The sequence below is a fragment of the Leptonychotes weddellii genome, chromosome 2 (genome assembly GCF_054177405.1).
Source record: "Leptonychotes weddellii isolate Sample4059 chromosome 2, ASM5417740v2, whole genome shotgun sequence".
In the NCBI taxonomy this organism is placed as follows: Eukaryota; Metazoa; Chordata; class Mammalia; order Carnivora; family Phocidae; genus Leptonychotes; species Leptonychotes weddellii.
In genome coordinates, this window is record NC_138370.1 from 87,329,780 (window position 1) to 87,352,027 (window position 22,248).

The 22,248-nt window shown below is 40.7% G+C and overlaps 1 protein-coding gene across 12 annotated transcripts; it reads left to right on the forward strand.

The window, feature by feature from the left end:
• Window positions 1-210: 210 nt before the first annotated feature.
• SMIM43 (small integral membrane protein 43) lies at window positions 211-14,833 on the forward strand. Of its 12 annotated transcripts, none has more exons than XM_081811940.1 (7): window positions 211-565; window positions 5,411-5,469; window positions 9,830-9,971; window positions 10,399-10,525; window positions 11,036-11,100; window positions 12,130-12,287; window positions 13,325-14,833. In XM_081811940.1, exons 1-4 carry the CDS (start codon window positions 380-382, stop codon window positions 10,438-10,440), a joined length of 429 nt encoding a protein of 142 aa, XP_081668066.1. In that variant the 5' UTR covers window positions 211-379; the 3' UTR covers window positions 10,441-10,525; window positions 11,036-11,100; window positions 12,130-12,287; window positions 13,325-14,833. The 12 variants fall into 12 exon arrangements, 8 of the variants coding, with proteins under 8 accessions (XP_081668066.1, XP_081668065.1, XP_081668067.1 ...); XM_081811939.1 differs by having other exon boundaries at window positions 10,399-10,521; XM_081811941.1 differs by having other exon boundaries at window positions 10,399-10,521; window positions 13,937-14,833.
• Window positions 14,834-22,248: the final 7,415 nt, after the last annotated feature.

Genomic DNA, 22,248 nt, shown 5'->3' on the forward strand with positions numbered 1-22,248 from the left:
ATCCAGGCTTCTGAAGTTTCCAACCAGTGTTCTTTCCACAACACCAGAAACTCTGAAGAAATCTGGAGAAGGAAGAAAAATCATACCAGCAAATATAGCTAAGGCATCAGCAAAATGATGAAACTGATATGGCTGTTTTCTTCTTGCGATAGATTTTTTTCTATCTGACAAAATACACAAGATAGAAGAAAACACGAAGAGCCAAAAAAATATGTAGGTAGCAGGTGCTCAGTTTTGTGTATTGAGTTGTGTGTTCATCTTTTCTCATAGGTGAGAAATGGTTCCACCACCAGCTGCGGTGGGTGGAGAAAGAAAATTCTTGGTGGTGTAAGTTTCAATCGTAGCCCACCAGCTTAGCCATACAACACATGAAGAGATCATGATTATGAAGGGCCACACAGAGAGCCAGGTGTGCAACAGCCTACAGAGAATATGCATTTTCTTCAGATGTCACAAACCTTCGTTTTCATTACTGAGTAATTGCTATAATAGCACTCAGTTCAACCAACAGTATCTGCGATGGAGCAAAAGGAAACCTCAAGACAGTATTAGTATTCAAATACAGGTAATTCACAAACGCCCTGAACATTTTCTTTTTACAATGCTTTTCAAGTCACAGAAAATAATAGAACAATCTCTTTATTGCTGAATTCATAACCTATACCTTTTGAATTCTTGAAAAATATTTTAAAGGTTGCTATCTCTATGGTGCCATTCATCTTAGTGTTTAGATGCTCAGATCCATTAAATAAAAAAAAGCTAAGAAAGAGACTTTGTCTCTCCCAAGCCAGCAGCCTCTAGTTTGAAGTAATGATTTCCTTGGGGAGGGTGAGAAGGTTCCTTGGATGGATTCACAGTGGCTTCCAAACAGCTGATACAAAAACCAGAGGGAGGCTTGGGTGGGCAGTCAATGTTGGCTGTTTGTGGTGGGGATTACAAAAGGAATATCCAGATGTATTTTCAAGTGGAGCCCTATAGAATCTCTCTCTTTCACCAAGAGTTTCTGTTTATGTTCTAACCAGTATTTATGACAACAGGCCTTCTGATATGGCATACTGCAGAGTCAATAATACCAAACTGATACCTTAACCACTGTGGAATTGGTCTCTCTAAATACAGAAAATCCCAAGGAGAAATAATTTTCACATATATTAAATAGTATTGTGGCTTTCTGCATTAAGCATACTTGCACTCTACAGGAAATAGTTCTTCAGAGGGCATATATGTATGTCTTCTTATAACCAATAACCAAAGTAGATTATTTTAATGATTTAGATCATATGATAAAGCTCCTGTTTTATTCAAAAGGTATCTACAAGAGTGGTATATACATACAATGAAATATGTATTAGTTAAGGATCTCCAGAGAAGCAACCAATAGAAGATATAGATAGATAGATAGATAGATAGATAGATAGATAGATAGATAATTATTTATTATTAAAATAAATAAGTAATTAGGGAGGGCAATCTGCTTTACTCAGTCTACTGAGTGAATGTTAATCTCATCCAGAAACACCCTCATAGATACACCCAGAATAATGTTTGACCAAATGTCTGGACACCCTGTGGTCCAATAAAGCTGACAAATGAAATGAACCATTACAGAATACTATTCAGCCTTACAAAGGAAGAAAATTCTGACACACGCTATAATGGGGATGAACCTTGAGGACATTATGGTAAATGAAATAAGCCAGTCACAAAAGGACAAATACTGTATGATTGCACTTATATAAGGTACTAGAGTAGTCAAATTCATAGAGAAAGAAAGTAGAATGGTGGTTGCCAGGGACTGGAGAGAGGAAAAAATGGGGAGTTATTGTGGGTACAGAGTTTCAGTTTTGCAAGATGAAAAAGTTCTGGAGGTGGATAGTCATGATGGTTGCACAACATAATGAATGTGTTTAATACCACTGAACCGTACACTTAAAAATGGTTAAGATGATAAATTTTATCTTAAGTGTGTTTTACCACAATTAAAAAAAAAAAAATGGGACACCTGGGTGACTCAGTCAGTTAAGTGGCTGCCTTCGTCCTGGGTCATGATCCCAGGGTCCTTAGATTGAGTCCCACATCGGGCTCCTTGCTCAGCAGGGAGCCTTCTTCTCCCTCTCTCTCCCTCTCCTTGTGCTCTCTCTGTCAAATAAATAAAATCTTTAAAAAAAAAAAAAAAAGAAGGAGGATTCTGGGAAGATGGTGGATTAGCAAGCACTATGAATTTGTCTCCCCACCTAAACAACAATTGTACTGGCAGCAGGATCTGTCTGATACGACTATTTTGGAACTCCGGAGTCTATTGTAGGCTTGCAATTTCCAGAAGTCTTGGACATAAATTATGGTAACAGAGATTACAGGCTCTGAGTAACAGTGATTATGAGCTCTGGGTAACAGTGACCATTGACTCTGTGTAATTCCATTTTCCCCTTTGCTCCTCTAGTCCAGGGGACTATAATCTTGTGGTACTTTACCTCTAGCCCAGGGGACTATAATCTTGTGGTACTTCTCTGTTTTGCATCTTGCATTCATTCAACAGCTGCCTAACCAATTTCCCTACTTTAGATACCTACAGTGGTTTTGTTTTCTTTTTTGGAAACTGATAATACTTTTCTTCAATTAGATTAGGTCAATTTATGTCATATGCCCCTCCTAGACTGAAAAAAAAAATCATCGTATTTACTGAATGACTTTTAGATCACTAGGATGCACATCCCCAATACAGTTTCCTCTAAGTCACATGGGGTACCTGGGAAAGAGGTAGGTACCTGAATAAAGTCAGGATTCTATTAATAAGGAAGAAAGAGGGATGAGGTGCTTCTTAGGCAACCAAAGGTTTTCAAGGTTACCCAGCTAGCAAGAGATGAAGCTAAGATACATGTCCAAGCCATTGGACTCAAGACACTCTCATCATTGTGCAGTACAGTATAAGGTAGAGTGTATATGGCTGGTACCAGGACCCAAGTCTGTTCATTGCCAGTTTGCCTGTGTGTATGTCTAAAAGGCAGCTTGGATCCCTAGATCTGGGAATACAGGCCCCAGTTGCTGAGGTCACCAGATCTTACAAGCTGGCATTTCACAAGGAGTATGGGTTACATACAAATTCTACTTTTTTTTCCAATTTCTTTTTCCCTTGTGGCAGTGTAATTTTAGTCCTATGTATGTGCACGTGCATCTGCAAGCCCACGGCTCTGATTATTATCAGCTCATACAGAAGTTCGCAGACCTTCCATTAGAAATGACAGTTTCACCACTGCCATTATTGAGGTTGTGCTAAACAAAAGATCTATTGCTCTATAATGCTCAGATTTTTTATTTTGCTACATGACATAGTATTGATCAAGTCTAGAGTCAGCCACAGTCACATCGACTTTTTCTAGTGTTACTGCTAACTTACTGGAAAGAGTCTAAATTAAAGAAATAGTGTTTAGCTGTTAGCACAATCTGTCACTTAATTTTTTTCAATATTGGACAGACTTAGGCATCTTCTGTTGCGTTTTAAGACATTCTAAACCAAGGACAGGGTCTAGAATTATTCTTAGTGGTGAATTCTGGGTTTCAAAGGCTACCCACATAGGATGATCTCCCACATACCCCTCAAATAAATTTCTTCCTTAGATTTCCCTCCCTCTCTCCCTTCCTTCCTTCCCACTGGAATTCCTAAATGGTTATGTGAGATTTAAGCAGTTTATCATTTACATTTTACTTATTTCTTGAAGAGTTAGTATTGCAAAACTGCTACAGTCATTCTTTTGGGATGGAGTAGGAAAAGAGATGAGGGTGTGGAAAGCAAATCCAATTGTCGGGGTCTTACAATAACTCTTGGCTAACTTAATATGACTCCCTGAAGTAGAACAACTCACTTTTCTGCTGTCTACAGCAGTAAACATTCCCATAGATATTCTAATTCTGACCCAGAGGGTGGTAGGAGTTTTAAAGAGTGTAATAAGGGGGCAATTCCAAGGAAGCCCAGTTTGTATCGCCTAGAAATGAACATGGTGGTACATTTGTGTATGGGGAAGAAGCAAGGGATTTGGGGTGTCAGAGGGACATGAATAGTATGCGCTGGGATATTTGGGGCCATTAAGAATTGCCAGGATCACTGGGTGATTCAGGCCCTGATTAGCTAGGACAGAGCTTCTTAGGGCCTGGGAACTTCCGCAGAGAATGGATCTCATCCTCAGCACGTGAATGAGTGCTTTACAGGAGATTCCATCTAAGCAGAAGCCATCTACCTGTAACCCAGTTTTTGAGGTCCAGAGCACCTGGAAAGGTGTGTAGTTACTTAACAACCCCGTGTTAATAATCATGGTCAACAGCACATTTTGAGGCCAGAGCATGGAGTAAAAATATTTCTTCCATTTCTTTTGGGTTCATTTCAGACCAAACTGAATTAGCCTTAGAAAGATACCTGGAAATCTTTTTCTCTAGTCTCCCAGTTTTGTCCTTCCCTTGCCTTGGGGAAACTGCTTCCATTCTGCAGGTTACCCCCAACGGGTAAGTCCAGGAAGGTTTCACCCGGGGATGGTGACAGTAGAATTTTGTTGTCCTTCCTTTTGTGTTTTCTTAGGTCTTTAGACTCTTTAGAGAAGCACATTTATAAGACAAATTCTTCTATTCCTACCCTTAATCACTTCTCATAAATAGTTTTGATGCTTGTTATGATAAAAGATTCCTCCCTAGCAGAGGTGAGGGTGAGGAGGAACAGAGCAGGCAAAGGGATAGAGAACCCTATTCTGATATATACACCATAGCTGTCCATAGGCCAGGACCTGGAGCAGCCCAGGGGCAATATCCAGTTGCTTTGAGACTTGTGAGGAGGGGACTGAGGACTTGAAAGATACATAAAGTCTAACTATGAGTAGTCGACGTGTTAAGTGGAAGCATATATGGGGTCAACTTTATGGGCAGTGGTATGGGATTGTAATGACATAGTCTGTCTGTTTTACCAGTTTGTGCACAAGGGCTTTCTTTTTAGATGCTAGAACCAGCCAAGCTCTTATATAAAGTAAGTGTCCTTTCTGCCTTTTAAAATGGTTGGGTTTTCTTTCTATGGATTTCCATTAATATGCATATTTAGGTAGAGAAATATTGTATCTTATTTCTATGGAGTCATTTATATAATAGAAACTGAAATTCAGACCATCTTATGAGGTGTGTAAATATGACCAGAAGCTAAAAAGCATTGGGAGCATCTAATAAATGTCATAAGTTATTTTTTTGTTGTAGCAACATTATTTTAAAGAGAATTCTATTGAGAGTGACTATGAGGATTTATTAGTTAGTATTTATAAATCTATTTAAGCTGCTCAGATAAATGGAAAATCTAAACAGTTATGGTCAGGAAGGCTGAAATGGGTTTGAGCTTGGTGACATAAAACTTTCATCTGTTGGCCTCTTTCCTCATCTGCAGGCAAACACTCACTCATTTGAAGCTTTGGTGTTGAAGATTTCAAAGGAAGGACCCAAGATGTAAGTAAGCAGAAGGTATGGGTTTCTTGAAATTTATTTTCCTTAAGTTTGACACTCAAAAGAAAAAAATATGGTATTAATTTGATGGTCATACACAAGAAAGAGGTACTTTCCCCTGTGAGGCAGTGCATCATAGGGGTTGAGCGTGAAGGCTTTGGAGCCAAACTCCCTGGATTCACATCCCAATTTTGCCACTTGTTAGCTGTGTGGCTTTAAGCAGGTCACTTAACCTCTCTGTTTTTATCTCCATCCTTTAATAACTTGGATATCTGGATGGCAATGTACCAAATGGCATATGTCTTTTCTACCAAACACTTTTTTGATTATGAGTGCATAATATATGCAGAGTGTGTAGGTAATGCTTTCTTGGTCAATATTTGCATCTGCAAGATAGCATTAACCACCATTCCTTGCTACAATAAGGAGATGTACTAGAAAAACCAGTGGAAGCTCACAGAATGGAAGAGAGGCAGGAGAGCCACATCTGGGGAAAGGGCAGGAATCAAGGATGCCTTGAGAGGCAGGTAACAAGAGCCAAACCCAGGTCACTCCTGGGACTGGTCTGGCTTTCAGAGCTCCTCTGCTACCCAGAATGCATCTGACCTCCAAACATCTCCTCCTGTTCTGTCCGCTCCCAAGCTTCAGAGTCTTGGGAAGCAAGGATATTTGGCCGAGTTTCTGGCATGGCTCTTCCTGACCTTCTTCCTGCACTGTATCAGGAGTGGGTAAAAGATGTATTTGAACCTCTTGGTTTCCATAGCAGGAGGTGGCAGTGGAAAGCACTCACTGGAGTCTGTCCTCCTGTCAAGATTAGATAAAATGGAGAATTCTACCAGTAGGAACATGTGGTGTTTCTGTGTAGTAAAAAAAAAAAAAAACCCACAAATCTCTGCTTTACTTATATAAGACTTCAAATTTTCCTCAGGAGCTCCATGAGCCATGGTGTGGTGGTTAAGTGTTTAACAAATGACTCTGGCCCTGATTTGTAGCGTTCGTACATTTCCAAGGGCAAAGGCTCCTACCGTGGCCAATTCCTGGCTACCCACATGACATCTGAACACAGTTGAGAAGAGACGTACAGCAATATACTATTATATAATATGTAGCCATATAGTTACAACAGATGTACATAACCTCAGGTGCATAGATAATAGTGAAATATAGTAAAATAATGTGGAAGTAATGAATTTTGAGTATTTATTACCTTTGTTGTTAACATTATTTAGTTGTAAGCTTACACGATTTAATTTTTCATAATAGCTGTATTTTAGCAAATGCCTTGCAAAAGTTTTCAAAAAAATGTTGTGAGTCAGCACACTACTGCCTTGAGGATGGATCAATAATGTTATTGAGAGAGAGATCTTACACAATACAGTGCTTGGTGAGAGGCCTGGGACCTGGACATTTTATACAGTACATTTTTGTACATTGGGGATCCTCAGTAACAGATTGATAATAGTATCTGACATTTACCTAACAAAACACATTCTTATTCAACATTGCATTCATTTTTGATCCTCACAACAAACCCAGGGAAAAGGTACGCAAGGTATATTATAGGTGAGGGAACTGAGTCAGAGAACCGAAGTGACCACTGACCAGTGGAGTGGAAACTAGATTGGGGTCCTTGAGACTTCCAGTTCCCAGCTTTTTCCACACCAACCTGTTTCTTTGAACCCCTTGCCATCCCTGGAACAGCTATTTATTATGGGCAGACCAGTAAATAATCTGGGATATGTATGTCAGCATTTATTTATTCCCGGAATTCAGCCCAGGGGGCCCCTCCCATCTCTTCACAAATAAACAATGAAATGAATTTGGAGGCCAACAGAATGGACAATGACAGTATGTTGCATTAGCAGCTTTGATGGCCAGACTACAAGATGGCCCCCGGCCGTCGTTACCCCTGGTGTTCATGTCCTTGGACTCCTTCACTGAGTAAGGCTCTGTGTGGGACTGACAGGACATCGCAGAAGTGATAGCATACCACTTCTTATGCTAGCTGCGAAGAGCGCTGCACTTTCTGTCATGTTCTCTTGGGTCACTGGCTCTGGGGGAAGCCAGCACAGTGTTGTAAGGACACATAAGCAGCCCACCAGGCAAAGAGCTGAGGCCTCCCAGCAACAGCCAGCACCACTTGTCAGCCATCTAAGTGAGCCACCCTGGAACTGGATTCTCTAGTTCCATTCAAACCTTCAGGTGACTATGGCCTTGCCTGACATCCAATTGTAACCTCATGAGAAACCCCAGGCCAGAATCACCGAGTTAAGTGCTACCAAACTCTTGACTCTGTGAGAGTGTCTCAAACCATGAGAGAGAACTAAGGTTTGTGTTGTCTTAAGCCACTAAGTTTTGGGCAGTTTGTTACACAGCAGTTGATAAACTGGATTTCTTTACAAGCTGCACCGTATAGGTTATGGGTGATCTTAAATACAGAGAGGTGTTAGGGACTTAAGGGAGCATTTCGAGTAATTGTTTATTGTTGTTTTATTTTTGCTTTCCACCAAGGAAATTCAATTTCAAGTCAAGGTTCTGAAGCTTTGTACAATATAACTTTTGAAATGCGTTTTGTTCTTAATGCTTTCCTAAATGAGCTGTTGTCCATGGAAAAGAGCACTCTGTACTGAGTGCATCTGCAACTCTGGAGAGCAAGGCAGCTTGAACTGGAATTCACTTTGGCACGGTGAAGTCACCTCAGCCCTCTAGACCCCACCTTCACTGCTATCTTTCATTCTTTTGGGTTTCTGGGCCATGGCATCTTTCCCCTTTGGGAAAACCAGGACAGGGGAAAATAATGAAAGAAATTAATTAGGAAGGGAGAGGGCTAGGGACCCATTGAATGTTGGGGGTGGAGATCTTAAGATCATTTGCCAAACACCAGCCCCAACACCCCTTGGGGGACTGAGCCATGACCCCTTCTCCTGGTGTCCCCGCCCGCAAAATTCGCTCCTAGAAAAATCCGCTCACGTCCCCAAGAGCGCAGGAGAGGATCTCAGCGAAGCGGGAGGCTCTTGTGCCTGCTGGGAGAGGCGGAGCTGGGATTAACCAGCTCCTTGGCGCTTTTCCTCCGAGCTGGGGGAGGACGAGCACGGACCGCGGAGTAGGCGCCCAACGTGGGGCGCCCGTACGCGGGCGGAGGAGACCCGGAGGTGGGAGAGCGGGCTGCAAGCCTTGCCCCGCGGCCGCTACCCGCGCCCAGCGCGCACTGCCACCGAGCGCCGGCGCCTCCAGCATGGAGTGGGAGCTCAACTTTCTGCTCTACCTGGCGCTCTTCTTCTTCCTGCTCTTCTTACTTTTCCTCCTGCTCTTCGTGGTCATCAAGCAGCTGAAGAACTCTGTGGCCAGCACGGCCGGGGCGCTCCAGCCCGGGCGTCTCTCCGTGCACCGGGAGCCTTGGGGTTTCTCCCGCGAGCAAGCGGTGTGACCCGTAAGGCGCGGGCACTAGCGGGAGGGCACGGAGCTGCGCGGGCGCCGGGCTGGGTCTCAACCTCGATTCCCTGTGCGCGTGGCCGCCCAGGTTCCAGTGCCAGGCTCGGTTGTAGCGTTGGCAGGTTCGTTCGGGTGTGGAAGGGGTCTGCGGAGGGGCGAGTTTCTACCCCCCTCGGGGTGGTTCTGGGCTCGAAGCACGCTCGGTTGCCAGGCGCGGCGGGTGTATGGGGTCTGGGCTGGCGCTGTGCTCTAGGGGACGGACCCTCAGCTTTTCCGGGGTCGAGAGATGGAGAAAGAGAGATGTTCGGCGGTTGGAGCCGAATGGCTTTGGGCACCTGCAAGCTCTTCTTCCCAGTCCCACTGCATTTTAGCTTGTGCGGAAAGGAAGGAAAACTAAATCAGATAATTCAATCCAACCACTTCCAAACCAAATTTGATATCCCAAATCGAATGTCAACCTTAATGTCCAAATTACTGAGAAAGTGTGGGCTTTGGGACAGGAAGCAGGAGGAAAGAGTATGCCAAATACTGCTTTAAATATCTTTGCGCTTTGGCAGACGCTAAATGGGGTTCGTCTGACCGTGCCAGAGAGGATTCAGTGGCCCTTCTTCCCCTTAATCCCTACTCCTCTTCTAGCCACCGACCCCAATGATGCCTGATGAGTTGCCACACCAGGTGGGTTTAGAATCTCAAACGGCGGGAGGGTGAGCGTTAGCGAGTCATTTGGGAGATGCCTTGGGGGTGATGAAAAGAGGTATACTGTTCACACGTTGTAAGGCAACAGGAAAAAGAGGAGCAAGGCTGTCGTTTCAGGTTACGTGACTAGAGCATTTGCCAGAAGATTGGCGGGCAGCATTAAACTTCTTATTAATATGCCCTAAGCACCCTCCAGGCACTGTCAGTTTGGGGGAATAACAGTTTCATCTTCCAGATGCTTTTTCCTCGATTTATGTCGTCTCGAGTTCTGGAACCGAGCTGTTGCGCTGAAGACCACCACTGCAGTTACAGCTGGTAAGAGGCAGCCTTGCACGGAGAGGACCGGGACAACCCGAGAGGGACCTTCGCTGCAAATGGTAAGCGGGGACCACCCTTGATTTCACTTTGTCCCTGGTTGTAGCTGAACTTCTGAAGACCCAGAGCCTAAAAAAGTGAGAGGTTAGGATCGAGGAAACCGATCTTAGGATCCTAGGGTCCTAGGACCTAGGATCTTAGAACCGATGAGCTTTCTACTAGAACTGGAGGAGCCGAACTGATTTCTAACTAAGTGCAAGAATCAGTGTCTATGCAGAGGAGCCTAGATATTAGAATGGGATGTGAGGAGTGTTTACAATTGTAATAATCATTTTGCTCTTCTGGAAAACAGTGCAGGGGGCCTTGGAGTTGAAATACGGAATGCAGATATACTTGTCTTCAGTAAGGGAAGATTTGGGTTCAGTCACATTAAGGTGGGATGAGCTGTCCGTGTCATGACTGAATATTGAAAATATTTATTAATTTTAGGTACAAGGACCATGTAGAGAGGATAAAAACAAGAAATACTAAGTTTTGCCTAAGTGGATAATACGAAAGTGATGTGGAAGACAATTATTTTGATAATTCTAGGGAAGGAAAAAATACTCTCATGTAGGTAAATGGGAAAATTTTTTTGGCTGAGACATTCAGATAATTTCCCACATTTCTATTTCACTTTCCTAGAACAGCCCTGTTTTAAATGAAGTATAACTGTGTGTGTATATATATTTCTCTCTCTACATATAGAAATATACATATAATTCTCTTTATATAAATATATGTAATTCTATATCTCTATTTATCTATCTATACTTCTCTTTATCAGAGCTATGGTACGACTTGTTTTGAATTTCCAGTTTGAATCCCAGAATCAACTGCAGTGACTCTATCTTGTATTTTGAGCAATAGTTCTGTAATTGATTGACACCCCTGCAGTAGCATTTAGTTATTGGGTTGTATGGTTAATATGGACATTGAAGATGAGTGGGGGGAGTAGTTAATTAGCAATTATTTTTTTACAAGGGTAGAAAACAATCACTTCATACTTTATAAATAACCAGAAGGTAAATTATTTTAAACACCTCTGTGACTTCTTGAGTTTGTAATCCTTTAATCTTCCCAGCAGTGCCCCTGGTGTCCAGAGGTTTAAACCCTCCTGACTCTTCTAGAGAGGAGACTAGAGAACTCAGGGTGAGTAGTTTGCTGCCGTCCCGTCCCCATATGAAGCCAAGCTCTGGGTGGTTCTACTGACTCTGCTCCCTGTGAAAGGGTGGTTACTTTTCTATCTTGTGCCCAGTGCCATTTTATAACCTCCTTGTAATCTAATTATTAGTTACTAAGTTCCCATTTGTCTAGGCCAAAAAAATGAATATTTATTCCTGTTATTTAATCTCTGCTTGGAACTTGGCCCTAAACTCTGGAAATTAAGGTCCCTCACATTTGCTCTCAGAACTTGCTGCTGTTCATCTCCTGCCTTGCCCTTGCTTGGTTAGGCACTCTGCTTTTGAAACTGGGACACCCCATATATAAGCTGCCTTTTTCTATTGTTTATTCAATCATCAGTTTCCCAAAACTCAACAAAGACCAGTCTCCCAAATAAGAACTACTTTTGAGCTCACTTTTTTTTTTTTTTTTTGCTACTGGTATATTCTTGATCTAATGCTTTGACACCCACCAGGGTCTAGGTTCCCAGTTTGTGCATGTTGGCTGTTCTATCCACTGACCACATTCTGATCCTGACTATCACTAAACCAAGTCTATTTTTGAAGATGGTATGCATGTGGGCTAGACATGAAAATATTTGAAAAGTCAGGAACGTTTAAAATAACTGCTATCATATAATTTGATTATAGAAGATTCTTATGTTCTATTTTCAATAAAAGGTTTTTAGTGATTCTTCAGCGATGCTAGAAGCCTAGTTGAATTTCTTACGTCGTGAGGAAATAGGCCATAATTCAATTATTAGGAAATACTAGTATTTTATTTCAAGTGTTCTTATTTCAGTGTTGTCTCTAAATTTCAGTTGTTTGAAATGACTTCAAATCTTATTAGGATAATCTTGATTGTGTCGCTGATTTCCAAACCTGTAAGTGCAATGAATCAGCAGTTCCACTTGGAAAGAGAACCATTTTCAGTTGAATGAGAACAACATCACACTCACACCTGCAAAATCTGAAATGTCTAATAAAGTAGATTCCTATGTCTGAACTTCAATTTTAGGGCACAGCTGTAGATGCAGGACTGATGCCATCTGGTGCAGTTCCACAGAAAAAGAGATAAAATTTACCCAGAGTGTGCCATGTACTGGCTTTTCTGGGAATGACAAGGTGCCAGGATTTGTTTTTGGTTCATTCGCAGGGGTGGAAACTTGGAACGAGGTGAGTAAAATAGATGCAATATCCCCATTTATAGCTTGACATTTTATATTTCCAATTCTGTTTATAGTTTCAAAATAAGTGCGAAAGAGTTCATTTTTTTTTAATGGCCCAGCATTTTAACATTGTAAATAGTTAAACCATTTAGGATAGTGGGAAATGTTTACTTTTTCTAACTTATACCTACTAATCTAGGGACTTTTAGAATGCTAGTGGTACTAATACAGTACATAGAAAATATGTACAGAGTTCTGTACTTTGGCTTTAATTTTTATAGCTACTTTGAGGTAGGTGTGCTTATTTAAGCTAAAACCACAATTAAAACTCTGGTATCATTAGGAAATCACTGTCAAGTGTCTGTGTTACATACAAGGGAAAGCTAAAAACTGAGTTGCAGATCTTTGAAGTTAATTTGGCGGGGGTGTTGAATCAGTGACTTCAATTCTCAACACTACATTTCTTACTTTGTCCACACAAAATAAGATTATAGATTAAATAGTGATCTGATTAATTATCTGAGTAGTTAGCATCTTACTCCATAGGAATGTGGGCAATCAGGGCAGACCTGTGCTTAGAACAATAGTCAGAACATAATAGGCATTCAGAAAAAACTTCCTGATGAAGTAAGCTAAAAATCCTCTTGTTTTCCTTAATAGCAGCTATTTTATGTAATAAACCTAATCATTTCTTCCACTGTTGCACTGTGTAGACATGGGTAGGTTGAAGTTAAAATTTTTATACTTTTGTTTTATTAGTATGACTCTATGAATTGAACTTTATTGAATATATATGATTCTTCAGGCAAGTGTTTTTACAGTAAGATAGAAATCTTGCTTTCCTATTGGGAATCAAGACAGATGGCTACCTCAGAAATAGAGTAGGAAGTTACTGGACCGAACAGTAGCTTAAACAAAGTAGGGGTTTTGTTTCGTTCTCATGTGACTAGGAGGTTAGGGGTAAACTATTGCCGGTGTTCTTTAAGCAGCTCACAGATGTCAGGGTCAAGGTAGCCCCTGAGGTTTCCTTGGCTTTTCCCTTAGGTTCCAAGATGGTTGCTGCAGCTCCCCCAAGAAGATGAAGGAAGCTGAAAGGGAAAACAGGGCATACCATTTTGATTCTGCTTCCTTTTAAAGAGCTTTCTCAGAAGCGCAGCAACTTTTACTTACATCTCATTGGCCAGACTGTGTCATATCTGCGAGGTTGCATGAGAAATGTAGTTTTTGTAGCTGGACAGATGATTGCCTTCAACAAAAAAATCTGAGGAAATCTAAGGAAAAAAGATGATGGTGGATCTTTGGGGAACAAACTAGCAGTCTGTGCCCTGGTTACAAAATACAGTTGTCAAGGAGCATAATGACTGAAACAGATCAAAACTGTAACTCCTTCACAACTAATAGTACTCCAAGCAACACTGCTCTGCCCAGAGAGTGAGCAGAGTGAAGACATCCTAGGTTTTTTCTTGAAACACCTGCCAGAACTGGCTTTCGCAGTCAGCCGATATGCTTGCCCCACATCAGGATTTTCTAGAGGAGGACCCTGGGAACCTTACACTTCCTTGGAGGACATAGTCTATGGAAGTTTGGAACAGGATAAAGAAGGCTGTACCTTGCTGCTTTCCCATCTGCTTCATGTATCTCTAATTCTCCTTACAGATTTTTGGTGGAGTCTTGTTTGATCCCCATCAAAGGATCATCCCTTTCATACATAGGAAAAAGTAATCTATGTAAAGAAAGGCTACTTTACTCCTTTCTGTGACTCTACCACCTATCTAGGAATATCCTGGGAGAAGACTTGCTTCTCAAAGCTGCTTCCATAATCAGCCTACATCCTGCCTAAGCAAAGGAAGAAGAAACACTTCCCACATCCAGGGCTGTCCAAAAGAACTTTCTGTGATGACAGAAATGTTCTATATTTGCACTGTCCAATATGGTAGCCACTAGCCATGTGTGACTAGTGAACACTTGAAATGTGGCTAGTGTGAATGAGGAAGTAAATTTTAATTTTATTTAATTTTAAATAATTAAAATGTAAATAGCCATATGTGGCTAGTGGCTGTTGTATTGTACAGCACAGTATACAACTTTCTTTTTCTTGCGTTTTCCAACTACCTGGGAGGGGTTTGAGCCAGTCATGTGCTTGGTGTTCCATCATCTTCACTATCCCACCTTGCCATTGAACTTGTGTCCCAGAGAAAAGGAAAAATAGTATCCTAGAACTAAAGTCAAGATGTTAACTTGACATCTATACATTGTACGGATTTCTGTATAAATGGAATGATCTCCTGGGAATGGGTCCTGTGATTGATGTTTGTGATAATTGATGGTGGAGAAATGGTGGTGGTGCTGGTCCACTTACCATTCCTAGTGAACATTATGCGTTCCTAGTCAGAGTGAGTCAGCAGGAATAATTTTGTTCTGTTGTGCAATTCGTTCTGGTTTATTTTTGTAATATTGTGGCTGCTAAGTGATTATTCAATGTGTGTTTTTCAAAATACTTAGTGGTTTATATTTTTTAAAAGGCTGTGAAATAAAATAATTATATGTAACTCAGTTTTTTGTGTGTGTGAGTTATTCTTACCCATAATTTTTAAAGAGTTAATTAGGACAAGGTTAATGGATAGAAGGAAATATTTATGATTTATTTATTTATTTTTAAAGATTTTATTTATTTATTTGAGAGAGAGAGAGAGAGAGCACAAGCAGGGGGAGCGGCAGGCAGAGGGAGAAGCAGGCTCTTGGCTGAGCAGGGAGCCCGACGTGGGGCTCCATCCCAGGACCCTGGGATCATGACGCGAGCCGAAGGCAGACGCTTAACTGACTGAGCCACCCAGGTGTCCCTTGACATCTTTTGGTGATGGCTTAGATTGTTTATTTCATATGGGCAATCTTGGATATTCCTGCTTAAGTTTATGTTTAAGCATTTTATAGTTTTGGTTGATGATATATAGGGGTTGTTTAGTAGCTATTGCTCATAAAAGAAAGCAATTTATTTTTATACATTGACCTTATATCTGGATCCTTATTAAACTCTTCTATTCATTGTAATAATATATTTTTTCAGTGATTTTCTCGGATTTCCTAGGTGTTCAATCATATTGTACAAATAATGAGTTTTGTTTATTTGCAACCTGCATTTATGCAGTTTATTTCTTTTCGTAGAACAATGACCAGGACAGCTAGTACAACATTAAGTACTACTGGTGATAATGGGCATTCTTGTCTTTTATCTTATTCCTAATTTAAATGATTACACTTCTAATGTGTAACCTTTAAGTATTATATTTGTTACAATTTTCCTATGTTTTTCTCTTCTTTTTTTTTCATTTTTTCATGTGAACGTTTGTTGTTTTCTTTTCTGACCTGTTTTCTTTTTCTCAACAATATGTTTTGAGTAGCTTTCCAAATCCAGAAGTATATAGATAAATAATTTTAAATGTCTGCATAGTATTTCATTGAATATACATACTAAAATTTATTTACCTAGTCTTCTATTGGTAAACAAGTATATATATTTAACATGTTAATATATATGTATATAAGCTACACTGCTTTGAATCTCTTTGTACAAACAACCTTCGCATCTGTTTGATTCCTGACAGTTGGATAGCTTTGTGTTAAATGTAAGGGTGGTATCTAACTAACTTTATTGTGCATTGTTACATACTGTTGAGGGCTGAATTGCCCTCCAGAAAGGATATACCAATTTATACTGTCATCAACAGTGAAGGAGTGTGCCCATTTCCCTCTACCCCTGCCAACTCTGCATTTTGAGGATCTTTTTACTCTACAAATTTGTTAGGTAAAAAGTGATCATTTGTTGCTTTTATTAGCATTCATTATGTTATTAGTTTGAACATTGATAATTTCTCTTTCTTCTTTTGTGAGTTGCCTATTCATATCTTGCCCTTTCTTCCTATTAGGGCATTCTTTAGTTCCTTATGGATGTTTTGTTGATATTTATTTTTATTCCCTTGGAGAACGTTATTTTTTTATAATTAGGAAGACAGTGAGGTTAAATCACACTTCCCTCCCTAACTACCAGTCAGTCTCCATTTCTTCTTTATGGTTACTAGATTCTTATGTATACTTCTAGACTTATGAAATATATATTCATACATATATATCTTTTTTATTCACACGAATGAAGCCGCACTATTTGCACATTGTTTTGTACCTTGCATTAAAAATACTTACTGAGCACTCACTATGTACCAGGTACAATCCTACTTTTTTTTTTTAAAGATTTTATTTATTTATTTGAGAGAGAGAGAGAGAGTACAAGCGGGGAGGAGGGTCAGAAGGAGAGGGAGAAGCAGACTCACCACTGAGCAGGGATCCCAAAATGGGGCTCGATCCCAGGAGTCTGAGATCATGACCTGAGCCAAAGGCAGATGCTTAACTGACTGAGCCACACAGACGCCCTCACAATCCTGCTTATTTGGGATATATTAGTGAACAAAAAAGATAATTCCTTCCCTCATAGAGTTTACTTGTATTCTGTATGTAGTGCTGCCTGTTTTTAACTGCTCTATAGTATTCCATGGGTAAAGGAAGCATAATTTACTTATCCAATTCTTTCTTAATACATATCTAGTTGTTTCTAGGTATTTGCTATTACTAACAACACTACATAATTTTTTGACATAAATCTTTAATCAATATGTCCATATATCTGGAGGAATTTCTGGGTATGTGTATTGTGTAAAATTTTTTGTTATAGAAATCAGAAACATAAAAGTAAAGGGAATATTGCTTCAAATTTATTTTCTTTGATCATTACAAAATCTTACTTATTTTTATTTGTTCTAAATAATTTTCCATGTATGGATACACTATATTTTGTTTGTTTATCCATTCACGTATTAAAGGACATCTTGGTTGCTTCGAAGTTTTGGTAATTATGAATAAAGCTCTGCCATTCTGTTTGCTTTCTTCTGGAAGCCGTCCAATTTGATAATATTCCACTTAAAAAGTGGGCTGTTTCGCATGGGTGTGGCTAAAATAAGTCCTCTCATATACTCAGGTAGAAGTTGGAATCTGAAGAGATACACCGGAGGGCAATTTGGCATATCTATTAACATTTAAACTGCATACGAGCAGGAATTCCCCTTTTCCTATCTCTTATAGAGAAATGCAGATGTGCAACAGGTAACGTTTACATCTGGCAGTCAGTCCATTTACAATAGGTCAGCAGCTGGAAGTAAAGGAAGCTGGGCCCCGTGGATTAGAGCAAAGGGTAAGCCTCCCCGACTCGCCAGAATTAGAGAGCAAGGCAAAGAAACTGAGGCAGAAACCTAGTCATATGGTCTAGGCTAACACAGTGAGGAGTAGAAATAGGTTGTGAATCAGAGTTTTACCTCAGGCTCACTGGCTGGCTGGTTGGTGACAGAAGAGCTGATTCCAGATTCCCCGTTGCCAACGCGAGTCGGCAGGCTGAGACGGCTGGTACACTTTCTAACCCGGTCGGCACGGCAAATTCTTGCCAACAGAGGCTGGGGTTGAAGGAACTGGAAACCTTCATCCAGAATATTACCTCCACCCATGCAAAATATGAAACATGATTCAGTGGTTTTCAGATGGCTTAATTTCTAAGTGTTTTACAAACTATTTTTTCCTCTCTCTCTCTCTTTTTTTTCTCCTCTCTTTTTTAAAGAAAGAGAGTGGGGGGGGGGCAGGGAGAGGGAGAGAATCTCAAGCAGACTCCGCCCTGAGCCCGGAGCCTGATAGGGGGCTCGATCCCAAGACCTGAGATCATGACCTGAGAAGAAATCAAGAGTCGGATGCTCAACCCACTGAGCCACCCAGGTGCCCCTACAAACTATATTTTTAAAGATAGAATTTTGATGTGGATTGATATTAAGCCCTCCTTCAGAATTTCCAGAATCCTCTCTTTACCCCTACTCACTCTGCCTGCCTTTTGAAAACACGACCATTTTCCTGCCTCCAAAATCAAAGTTCCCACCCCGTTGCCCATGATTCCTCTGCATGCCTTGCAGCCCTGGTGTGGAAAGCACCTCTGCCAGGCTTGGCTTCTCAGAACCCCAGCAAGGGAAGGAAGGCGTTTGGATCCCAGCTTTTCTGATCGCTGAAATCACCAATTGCTCCACTGTTTGCCTCTGTGCCAGTTTTTCCTCAGACTTAAACTGCATTATTATATCTGATATTGGGCCAGCTTACCTATCTTGTAAGAATTTCATTTTTCTTTCAACTGAAATGGTCTCGCAACGATCATTTATGAATTTCTCTCAGTCTCTATCGGCTAGCTCTAATCTGTTAAAGAGACGTTGCTTAAAACCTTAGACAACGGAGCCGGACTCTTGCGTTTACATCCCCGGTCCATCACTTCTCTGTGCTTCAGTTTACCATCTGAATACTGCCAAATACTTTGAGCATATGTGACCATATGTGACATATATTACGTGCTCAATAAATGTTAGCTAGTCTTTCTAAATTCGACAAGGTATACTTCTTCCAACACTTTATTTTAGGTAATTGTTCCATCTCCCAAGAGCTTCTTTTGTCTGATACAGCACTCATTTTCCTTTGCTAAAATTTCAGGTTAACTTGATTTATAACCTATGTTTTGTTAATTTATATATAGACATGTGAGTTTGTGGTACTGTCCCTAATTCGACACTTTGTTTTTTTGCCAAGACTTATCGGTCCGCTCCCATGCTATTGTTCTTCTCATGTCATACCTGGTATTCTCTGGAGGTGTACAGTTTTAGCTGGGCATTTTTCCTGCCCTGCATATGTCAGATTGGTACCTTCCTGCCAAATGTGTTCTTTCCAGCCCATGCAAACACACTCCAGCCGCTGCGGGAGCCCACTGGCACAGAACTCTAAATTCATCCCTACCCATAAAGGAAGCTGGCTGGTCACCTCTCACATCCTTCTTTATCTTGCAAAGTCACGGCCTTTTCCTGGAAGTCAAGATAAAAACACATCCTGTGCCCTGGGGTTCTTCAGCTTTCTGCCCAGAACTTCAAAATGCACAGAGAGACATTTTGGAGAGTTCCGCCTATATTCTGTGTGCCCTGATGAACCATTAGAAGTTAGTAGTACTAAGAGGATTTGATCAATGTCGGCAGACTCTGATCTAACTTGGATATGATCAAGAGCCAAACATATATGGGCACATAGCTAATGAGTATCTGAGTAGTCAGGGAGCAGAGAGATGCAAGGTTAGGCTCTAAATATTTCTAGTGTGAAAGTTCTGATGTTCAGGAGGGTCTGAAGGGTTATACACTCATTATGTTTGTGAGGTTTCTGCCCACCCAGGCAGCTGAAGATGCTCCCAGGGTCTCCACACCTGTGCCCTCTCCAGCGCACGTTCTGTGATGAAGAACAAGGACAGCAGGGACTGCAGTGTTTTTCATATTCATTAGACCTAGAGATTTTATTTCATGTAGAGAGATTCTGAATTATAATAGAAACCTTTTCCATATGTATAATCTTAAAGGAGTCCTTTCTCCTGAAGGAATTTATAATGTATAACAAGAGGCGAGCTCAGACCTCAGATGTGAGGTTCTCCCCACATTCATTAAATTCCTAGCCTCTCTCTCTATTTTTATCTGGGAAACCTTTGTGCTAGGAGGGGGAGTCTGCCTTTAGGATTTCATCTTACCCCTCAGATCTGCCCTCAAAAGTCACAGTTCCCTTCAAAAGGGGGACTTTGAGTCGTCTTTTGACGATTTCCACTGGCACCCACCACGTGTCTTCATCTTGGGGGAATGATAATACGAGTGTCTGTAATGTTAAGTGTTTACCACGGAGCGGGCACTGTGCTCAGGTCCGTTACTCAGTCTCCAACACACCCCCGAGGAGGGTGCCATTATTATGCCTGTTATTTTCCCCTTACCTCCTTTCTTCTTTACACTTTGCACCCACAGCATATGGTGTCCCTAAATCACCCTTGGCTTTGGGTCCCGGGGTCCTTTGCTGTGACCAGAGGACTCAGCAGCCCCATTTTGGGGAACACATTGCCAACCCGATCTCAATACTTTATTCAGCCCATGAGCTCTTATGGCCACCAGATGGGAGTATTGGGATTATAAAGAACTCTCTCTGTCTGTCTCTCTCTCAAACAAATAAAAATAAATAATCTTAAAAAAAAAGAACTCTTCAGAAAACAAATTCAGTGCGATTGTAAATCCACCTCGAACAGTTTTGCATGTGATTTTAGTAGATAAAATGCCTGTCTAAATCAAAGCCAAACTTCTTTTGCAGAAGCACATTTTAACTATTTCAAGATACCAGAAAGTGACTTGTATCAGGAGCATTGAATTGTTTTGAAGATGTTAGAACTCAACACACACACACCCTTAAGCACAAACATTCTTAGATTTACAGTTCTTATTGTTAGTTCTAATGGTTTCCCGTAAATGCATAGTTTAGCATTTCCTAGGCTGGTGCTTCTCACATTTGCTCCCAGTGGCAGAGGAGAGAGTAAACAAGTCTTCCAAGAACTGTGGACTCACCTACAGTGGCCCCTTGGGAAAAACAATGCCTTTGAAGTCTCAGGTTTCACTTCACAAGTTGTGTGGATTTTAATACATATCAGTGTTTTTAATTACAAAAACGACATTAAGTAACGTGGCCGTGGCTGGGAAATGCGGCATGCTTATCTCACAGTCAGTTTTGGGAGACTGGTACGAAAATTTCTGGAAGGGCAGGAAAGGAGTAGACGTGCCAGTAGGGAGCTTTTCAATGTTTGCCTCCCTTGGGATTTTCTGGTGGTTATCTTCTGTGGTGTTTCATTTCTATTTGCTCCTGAGATTCTCTTTCATTCTGCATCTTGGCCTTTCATATTTTTGGCTATTTTTATTAATATTTTGGCTATTTTTCCAACGAGTATGGTCTTACAAAAACGGGGCTCAATTTTTGGCCTTCAGCAATGCCCTTTCTTCAATTCCCAGGATTACTTACTCTTACTTTCATGAGTCCCAGACTCCTTCCTAAATTAAACCTTTCTGATGATTCAAATTTCTTTCACTTCCTCATCTCAATACTGTTCACTTTGTAAGATTTTTTTGTTTCTCATTTCAATACTGTCCACTTTGTAAGATTTTTTGTTTGTTTTAAAAATAACTAAATTACATATATATGTATATATGTATATATATAGCAGTCCCACGTCTTTTATTTATTTATTTATTTATTTTAAAGATTTTTTTGGGTACACATTTAGTTTTATTGTAACAAAGCAACTTGTACACTTTTAACGTTTAAAACTGAGCATCATCTTTCCTTTCCAGTGAAACAAAAAGAAAATTTAAAAATAAACAGGAACAAAATTACAATAGAGAATGTCAATTCCAAGTAAGATCCTACAGGTTCTGCTGATTCTCCCATCGAGTGGCAGGGCTCAAGTCATCATTAGGAGAGAGTTTTATTTTATTTTATATTTTTAGATTTTATTTATTTATTTGACAGAGAGAGACACAGTGAGAGAGGGAACACAAGAGAGGGAACACAAGAAGCAGGCTTCCCGCAGAGCAGGGAGCCTGATGCGGGGCTCGATCCCAGGACCCTGGGATCATGACCTGAGCCGAAGGCAGACGCTTAACGACTGAGCCACCCAGGGAGAGAGTTTTATTTAAAAAGTGTCATCTTAAACTGCAAGGATGTCCATTAAACATCACAATTAAACATGCCAAAGGAGAAGCCATGTTGTCAAAATGCCCACTTAACCCACCCAAACATCTCAAACCCACCCTTTGCTGTCCGTCTATAACCCCATTTTTTAAAGTTTTTTTTTCTTTTCTTTAAACAAGAGAAAGTAGACAGGTACATGTTGGTAAATGCTAACTGTCCATATTCACATAGAGACACAGTGTAATCTCTGAGCCCAATATACAGAGAAAGGAGGAAAAAAGCTAGAATTCTATGCACTACTACACAGGGGCCTAGCACCCTCCAGCTTCCAGCAGAGCTAAGGGAGCAGAAGGTTTTTCTTTTTTCCC